This window comes from Oppia nitens, unplaced genomic scaffold (genome assembly GCF_028296485.1).
Source record: "Oppia nitens isolate AA-2021 unplaced genomic scaffold, nextdenovo-longstitch-racon4-pilon3 scaffold4_pilon_pilon_pilon, whole genome shotgun sequence".
NCBI lineage: Eukaryota > Metazoa > Arthropoda > Arachnida > Sarcoptiformes > Oppiidae > Oppia > Oppia nitens.
Window position 1 is genome coordinate 8,669,694 of NW_026533232.1, and position 9,246 is coordinate 8,678,939.

General features: G+C 29.6%; 3 protein-coding genes across 3 annotated transcripts; all 3 read left to right on the top strand.

The window, feature by feature from the left end:
• The first annotated feature begins 2,073 nt into the window (after window positions 1-2,073).
• On the top strand, window positions 2,074-4,161 carry LOC128960409 (actin-related protein 8-like). The gene is made up of 3 exons (XM_054306481.1): window positions 2,074-2,799; window positions 2,873-3,108; window positions 3,182-4,161. Exons 1-3 carry the CDS (start codon window positions 2,186-2,188, stop codon window positions 4,159-4,161), a joined length of 1,830 nt encoding a protein of 609 aa, XP_054162456.1. The 5' UTR covers window positions 2,074-2,185.
• Window positions 4,162-4,825: 664 nt separating this feature from the next.
• On the top strand, window positions 4,826-6,473 carry LOC128960407 (uncharacterized). Its single transcript, XM_054306479.1, has 2 exons — window positions 4,826-4,872; window positions 5,047-6,473. Exon 2 carries the CDS (start codon window positions 5,049-5,051, stop codon window positions 6,471-6,473), a length of 1,425 nt encoding a protein of 474 aa, XP_054162454.1. The 5' UTR covers window positions 4,826-4,872; window positions 5,047-5,048.
• A 923-nt stretch (window positions 6,474-7,396) lies between these two features.
• On the top strand, window positions 7,397-7,944 carry LOC128960408 (E3 ubiquitin-protein ligase MARCHF1-like). The gene has a single exon (XM_054306480.1). It carries the CDS (start codon window positions 7,435-7,437, stop codon window positions 7,942-7,944), a length of 510 nt encoding a protein of 169 aa, XP_054162455.1. The 5' UTR covers window positions 7,397-7,434.
• The last annotated feature ends 1,302 nt before the right edge of the window (window positions 7,945-9,246 follow it).

Below are 9,246 nucleotides of genomic sequence, written 5' to 3' on the forward strand. Positions count from 1 at the left end.
ACAAAATTAGCTGTTATTGATATATATATTTTTTTGACTACTGTATAATAACTAATTAAACAAATTTTCAATACTATATATCAAAAACTTTATAAGTGTATTCACGTATTATTTTTATTTATAATTACTATTGTATAATTATTAATGTTAATATGATAATTTTATGGTGATTTTATTGTATTGTATAGTAATTGTTTTATAATCAACATTAATTAATTATAATGTAAACTTTATAACTGTATTTAATAATAATAGGCTACAATCTGTTGTAATGTATAATTTATTGTATAGTCAGCTACTGTAGTACAGTATATTGGTATATAATTTTAGTTTATATAATTTTGTTTTTCAATTTTGTTTTTATTTCCATCTAAAAATATATGGAAATTTTTTTAAAGTTATCAAAGTTTCACAAATAATCTTAAATAACTTACCGTTTAATGTATATTACTTATAACATAGGTGTACTAAAATTATGATTATATCTGATTTTTCACAAACATTATGAATGATCTCACGCCTAGAAAATTGAGATCAAAATAATGTAATAATTTTTGTTGTAATTTAAATATAATAATATAATTAGTAGTCATATTCAAAGTGATTTGATTTTATTGATTGAGTAGACTGTACTTACAATTCATTTTCAATTCCTGGATAAAGTTCTCGAAGAGAGTTGATCTCGAGCTGTATATTTCGCAATTCAGTGAACAAATGATTAACAATTTCAAGATCTTCGTCATTGAGGTTTAGGAGGTATTGTACAAAAGCTTCATTCGGAGCGTCTTCAATGATCGGTGAGTTGTATTCATCGCGTAAACGCATTTCATCGGTTTCACGAACCGATAACAGATCTCTCAAACGTTCAATAGCTTCCAGATGTAGTTCAGCGGGAACCGGATCGTATACACTTCCCGGTCCCGGCTGTAGTTTATCGGTAACCAGATTGTAACCTTTGATGATAATTTCCTCCCGTTCCCTGTAATCAGGTGGTCCACTTCGCCACTCAAAATATTGTTGCACATATAGGAAGTAATCTCTGGTAAACCACAGTCCTGTCAATATATATAGCTTTGACAGTGCGTACTGAAGCAATCCTCCCGATTGGTTACTCATACCTGAAATGATAAAACCAATGGCAGCTAACGACAAATTGATGAGAAACGTACGTCTTGTCTGAGGATATCCTTCCTCCATATAACGCCAGATATCATTTCTGCGACGAAGACTAATGTTAGGATTGGTAAACACTTGCAAACAAACCGTACATTTCATTGTTCTCGAGTGTGTCGGCGATATTATTGTTCTGACCAGACATAGGTAATGGTAACCACTCATGCAATTGCATGGAAACACAATTGGATTCTTTTTTGTCCATTCATTCTCCTGACATATCGGACAGTTAGGTCTTACATAATCTTTTCGTCTCTTTTGGCGCGACTTTTTCCTTCTCGACCGTCGACTTCTCTCTTCTTTCTCATTGATTTGTCTTCTAATTTCTGCCGAAGAACTGCTTTTCCATTGTTTTGGTGGCATTTTTCCTTTGTTTGGTTGGACACCGATAAGTGATTTGATGTCTGTTTCATGTATTTTAAAAGATTTAGAATATTTTTTCTTTAAAAATAAAAATAAAATTTTAAAAACCCATTATTGTAAAAATAAAAAGTTTATCATCAATTTTGTAATATATTTTGTACACTCAACTACACAATAACTTAGTGACAAAATTATTGTGATTATCTCAAAAATCTAAAAAAACATTTGATAAAAAATTATTTCAAAAATCAATATAATTTTTTTTATATATATAATCTTTGAATAAAATGATATTTAATAAATATATGAAATCATGATTTTTAATAATAAACTAAATTCTAATAAATATATTTAAGGAATATATACTATAGTTATATATATACAGTATATATATATATATATAATTATGAAAAAATATTAATATTGTATAGTTTAAAAAAATATATTTTAGTATTTTATTAATTTAGGAATTTTAGGAATTTTAACATAAAATTGAATACAGTTTTATATTAATGGCTTAGACATTACTGTTTATATGTATGGCTGACACAAAATTGTTGATATTATTATTTTGTTGTAAATTTCAAATAACTTTTTTTGTGTCAAACAGTTTGTAAACACAAACACATTGACAGTCAGTACAGTAGTAATGAATGTTATGGTAAGTGAAACACCCGATAGTTTTGGCCAATCATCGACAGATGTTGTCCGACCACCCGATGAAACAACAGTTAGTCCAGCGGTGGTGATCCCTGAGGACGGTGCGGAAGACAAGTCGATCAGTGCTGATCCGCAACAACAACAGTCGGCCTCAGACATCGATGCGACCAAAATTTTGGTCATAAACTTCGGTTCGCTGTACTTGCGGTTGGGCCGCGCCTGTGATCCGATACCCAAATGTGTCCACAATGTAATCGCTCGCCGCAACCGAAGCAAACAATTGCCGCCACGCGAAGACAGTCTGTTGATCGCTGCCAATGCCGTTGACGCCGAACTCGAGAAATGTCTGGACAACTGCCAAAAGAGTGTCACAAACGTATTAACCGCATGTCGTACTACATCTGGTCGACCAATAAGTTCAACCAATCGTGAAGTTATTGTTGATTTTAATAGACGATCAAAACCTATTGTTTTGTCGGCCAATAGCACAGCTAACGGTAAACACTGGACTCAAGTGGACAACAATGAAGATGTTCTTATCGGTGACGATGTCCTCTATCTTAAACCCGGACAACCCTTTCATATAAGGTGTCCAATTAGACGGTATGTTCTCATTAGTAGTCAGTAACTTATGAAAATTATATTACCGGTAAAATTACAATTGTCTTAACCTCAGCGGTAATCTCAATATCAACGATGCTTTGGGCGGATCTCTGACAACAGTCATTGCAGACTTGGAAACCATTTGTCGCAAAAGTATTACTAAGTATTTGGAAATACCTGTCAATGAACTAAATCAATATAAAGTAGTATTAATAATACCAGATGTCTATAACAGAAATCATATCAAGTATTTGATTGATATGTTGTTAAATGATATGCGATTTCAATCATGTCTTGTCATTCACGAAGGTTTGCATTTATTTCACATTTTAAAAATTATTTCCTAAAAACTAATTTATTTTCATTTATTTCTATTGATTAGCCGTATGCGCGACATTTGGTGCGGGACTGTCTACGGCTTGTGTTGTGGATGTTGGACATCAAAAGACAAGTATCTGTTGTATTGAAGACGGTTTCGGCTCAAGAAATAGTCGTCTGACACTGGATTACGGCGGAAGTGATATCACACAAGTGTTTCATTATCTACTAAAACAACTATCATTTCCCTATGGATGTAATAACAATTCACAACTCGGATCACTATTTCTGCAAGACTTGAAAGAAAAATGGTGTCATTTAGATGTCAATAGTTATACACAAAAGGAAAAGCATTTTCGGATAACAATTCCCGAACAGCCAGTACTCGAGTATAAGATAATAGTTGGCGACGAATCGCTTAGAGCTCCGTTAGCTTTCTTCTATCCGGATATGTTTGCCTTAACCATGAGTTCTGGAAAACGAATGCGAATACTTCGACGAAACGAAGGACATCCAGATGATCCGTTTGATGAAAACTATTTAATTTTGACAAAACGAAAATATGGAGACAATAGCGATAATTTGTCGCAAATCACTAATGACACGACCGGTACGGACATCAACATTGACGACGACTTGGATGTTGGATGCGATGTGATCACAGCTAACGATAAAGAGATCAATTCTGATCAACAGTTGCTTAGCTTAGATCAGGCTATCATACAGTGCATAGAACAGTGCGAATCGGACGATATGAAGAATCGTATGTTTGGATCAATACTGTTATGCGGCGGTGGACTGGCCTTCAATGGTATTGATAAATGGCTTCTCAATTGTCTGACAAAACAAGTTGGACCACAATTTGATTCACAAAAGATTGAGATAATCATAAAACCAAAAGATATGGATTCGCAAATTGTCAGTTGGAAGGGAGCAGCTGTACTAAGTCTATTGGATTCGGCACAAGACTTGTGGATTACCGGCGATGACTGGAACCGATTGGGTCTTAAAGTGTTAAGAGAAAAAACATCATTTGTTTTTTGATTTTTTTTAATAATAAATATTTGTAAAAATCATTGTAATATACTTTTGAATTGTACTTAAACTTATAAACAATTTTATAATGTAATTTTTTTTTTTAATTTATAAATTATTTATTTATTAACTTTTTATTGCCTGTAATTTTAATATCTGTACCAGTTTTTCACTTTTAAAATAAATGATAACTGATTTTTTTTTGGAAAATAACATTTCAATTGAATTAAAAATTATTTCCATTGTATTCAAAATTATAAAAATGGTTTTACATTTGAGAGCATAACTACCTGTAATACTAAACTATTTGATAATTATTCAATTTCAATAAAAAAACCAAAATATTTTAAAGTTTAAATCAAATAATTATAGGCTTAACAAAGTAGTCATATTTATTATATTATTAATATATATTGAAAATGATTTGAATTTTATTTTATTTCTCGTTGTCTTTTCAGTGTCTTTCAAATATTTCCATTAATACTAAATATTATAATAATTTTTTTTTTTGGTGACGAACTTTTGATATTATAGATAAATTTCCAATTATTTACTGAATCAAACTCAACAACAAATTTCTAATATTTTAGTTTTTTTTAAAATTAATAAATAACATTTAGTTGAATAGTTTATTTTTATACAAAAACATTTTTCATACTTTATAATTACTTATAATCAATCATTTATATGGATCAGTTACATGCTGTATAACTCTGATAGGTAAATTTTTGTATAAACTATTTTCTAGTTTTTTTTATATATATATTTATAGTTTGTATCAGTTTATTGGGTTTTTTTTTAAATATTTAATTTTATTATAACTAAATTATTGCTATAATATTAATTGTATAAATTGTTTTTTAAAATATCTATTTTGTTTATCACATATTATAGATATGAATAATTTGATGACAACAACAACAACAAGAAAAGGAGATTCATTTGAGAGGTTTGGCGACGATTTGGCACAACTGTTGGTCAGTTATCTGCCAATTGATAGCAGACTTAGACTGGAATGTGTGTCCAAACAGTTCCAGTATGTGATATACAATACTCAAGATTATATACTATGGGATAACACACAGATTGCCAATCCTTGCAGACATTTCAATTGTTCACAATGTTTGTCAATTGGATTTGAAAAGATACTGAAGAAGTGTCCATATATTAAGTATATTAAATTCAATGGTATGGACGCCATAATGTTTACCGATCACTATTTGTATCTAATGATAGCCAACTGTCCTTATTTAAAATGTCTAACAATTAAATTGAAACAATCAATGGCTTACACTTCACTAACCTCTTACATGTTTAGTCAGTTTTTGATCCGATTTGCCGGACAATTACAATCCATTAGTATCTTTGGATTTAATCACATATTCAATGAATTATTGTCTTATCTGGACATTAGTTATGCGCCAAATCTGAGAAATGTTTATCTAGAGTGCGATGATAAAGACTATTTCATTGAATTGAATCGCATCTATTACTCGACTAATGTCAATACACTGCCAAAGACATTGGATTCACTGGCGTTTGTCGTACAACATGAAAGTGTACAGTTATTTCAGACATTTGCCGCCAATTACGGCCAGCAAATCAAATGTCTTCAGATTCTGATCGGCGGACGTTTTATACGACAATATATGAATCAATTGAAGTCTGGTTTTTCACAAATGAATGAATTAACTCATTTGAATCTAATTATTGATACCTCAGATGAAATCAACGATGAAGATGAAGATGAGGATGAAAATGAAGATCTTTGTATTAGTGAACTTTTGGTTGCATTAGTTCAACAAATTGCTAAAAGTTGTGCAAAATTAACAACTCTTAAGATAAAATCTTATAATAACGAAGATATATGCAAAGGAACCGTTTGGATACTGATTGAAATAATATGCCATAAAATGAATCAATTGAATAGTTTATCCATTGAATGTCCCGTCAATTCCCTGAATAACGATATTTATCTAATGACCAGCAAATCATTGTCACAATTGAAACACTTAAGACAATTACGGCTCGAGTTCAGCGGTGCTGTCATTATTAATGACGAGTTCTTTACTAACATTGACCATCACTTGCCTCAACTCCAACTCATAGATATCAAAGAACCGTTTGATATCAGTAGTGAAACAATCAAAAGTCTGGCCAAACTTAGACACTTGAATACCATTCGTTTGTATAGTTCTGCAAACGAAGACATTGACGAAGATCTAATCATTAGTGAACTCATCGATCGGGCAAATGTTACCAACATTTATATTACACGTCTGGGTTCAACAAATGGGTTCATCCGGGGTAAACAAATTTGAACAATTATGTTGAATAATAATAATAATAATAATTATATGATAAATAAAAATTAATAAAAATCTATAAATATTAAAATCTATTAATAATGTTACTATAATTAGTTATTAAATTCTAAAAATGTTTTTTTGTTGATAATAAATAAAAATCTATTAAAAAAATTACATTAAATTGTTTATCAGTTAATTAATGTATAGTACAATACAGTAAACTTGTATAACAAATTTTTTTTACAAAAATAAATTTATTAGTCAATAATCTCAATATTTTTGAATTGTGTTTTCCAAATGCTATAAACTAATAGCAATCCGAGAGACCAGAAAACAAAAATATTAAGATAATGGACACCAATGACTACATTTGGTACTACTATTAGCAACAATTCGGTATGTTTTGGTCCCAACAAATAGTGAACAACTGGTGATTCTATAAGCCATCTGATGAGTGGTGTATTGGAATAGTATAGAGATTTGATCTGAAGTATTGTCACAAATAAAATGGTATAAATAAGTCCATTACAGTCATAGCTATTTCGCTGATAAAACTCACGTAAGGAATATCTATTGATCTTCAATCTGATTGTGTACTGACTCTTACAGGTGCGACACGAATAAAGATCACCGGAAGTGATGAACCAATTTTTCAGACACTCTTTGTGTATGTATTTCATAGTTCCCATACATTTACACGGACTGATTAATTGCTCGGAGTTTTCCCGTTCCCGACAAAAACGACACTCTTTTGGCTGATCACTAGTTCTATGAATCTGTTGGTTGTCATTATTAGCCATGACTTGATGGTTGGCCATCACTTTAATCTTTAAATTTAAACACAACAAAAAAAACAAATCTATACAATTAAAAAAAAATTTTAATAAAAAATTTGAAATTTTATGTGAAATTTTTTTGTTGTTGAAAAAAGTACAATTATTTTTCCCAATAAAACAATAAAAAAAAGGTGACTATGAGTACTAGCGAACAGGTAGCTCCAATGACACAGGACAGTCAATGCCGTATATGTCTGAGCGATGAGGAACGGGAGTCAATGATCAATCCCTGTCAGTGTTCCGGTTCGCTAAAGTATACCCACAAACAGTGTATTACACAATGGGTTAATACAACTCAAGCCTTACAGTGCAATATCTGTAAATCAGACTACAGGTGCAGATTTGATCGCAAAGGACAAAATGTGTGGACATTTATCACAAGTCATGCCATAGATATACTATATGTTTTGGTCACAACTTTCCTCTATATTCTTCCAACTGTCATAATCTGGACAATGAGTTTAGAATCAGTAAACAAAATTAGAGTCCGGTGTCGATGCAAACCATTATCTGAGTCTCAGTTTCTTTGCAACAAAGTTTTATCACTGGTTTACTGTTGCATCTCATGTCTGATCCAATGGTGGCTATTCTTTGGCCATCTCATCAATGAATGGAGAAAACACTATATTTATGTTATTGTTAGTTGATTTACAGCAATCAATAAATAAATATATCAATTGAATAATTTGTAATTTATTTGCTTTAAAGACATTAATAACTTAAACATTAGTAGTAACAGTAATAACAAAATTATAGTAATTTTGTATTTTCTATTAAATAACTAACTTTCAATAACTAACACACTTGTAAGCCATCGATTGCTAGAAATGTCTTTATGGCTTAAGGACATGTATGTGATGCTCATCCATCTGATACAGTGTTTATCAGATCTCAAATTGTTGGCAAACGATACACACAACTTTGATCAGTTGATTGATAGTGAAAGTCATCAAATTGGTCACAAATTAGTAAACCCCTGTATGTTATGTTAATTTATAAGTTTTAATAAGTCTCAAGCAATGGTTTAACATTTCGTTATATTTTTATTAAAAATAATACGTATTATAGTATAACAAAAATTATCTCAAGCCATGGTTTAACATTTCGTTATATTTTTATTAAAATTATTACGTATTATAGTATAACTAAAATTATCTCAAGACATGGTTTAACATTTCGTTATATTTTTATTAAAAATATTACGTATTATAGTATAACAAAAATTATCTCAAGCCATGGTTTAACATTTCGTTATATTTTTATTAAAAATAATACGTATTATAGTATAACAAAAATTATCTCAAGCCATGGTTTAACATTTCGTTATATTTTTATTAAAATTATTACGTATTATAGTATAAATAAAATTATCACAAGACATGGTTTAACATTTCGTTATATTTTTATTAAAAATATTACGTATTATAGTATAACAAAAATTATCTCAAGCCATGGTTTAACATTTCGTTATATTTTTATTAAAAATATTACGTATTATAGTATAACTAAAATTATCTCAAGCCATGGTTTAACATTTCGTTATATTTTTATTAAAAATAATACATATTATAGTATAACTAAAATTATCTCAAGCCATGGTTTAACATTTCGTTATATTTTTATTAAAAATAATACATATTATAGTATAACTAAAATTATCTCAAGCCATGGTTTAACATTTCTTTATATTTTTATTAAAAATATTACGTATTATAGTATAACTAAAATTATCTCAAGCCATGGTTTAACATTTCGTTATATTTTTATTAAAATTATTACGTATTATAGTATAACTAAAATTATCTCAAGACATGGTTTAACATTTCGTTATATTTTTATTAAAAATATTACGTATTATAGTATAACAAAAATTATCTCAAGCCATGGTTTAACATTTCGTTATATTTTTATTAAAAATAATACGTATTATAGTATAACAAAAATTATCT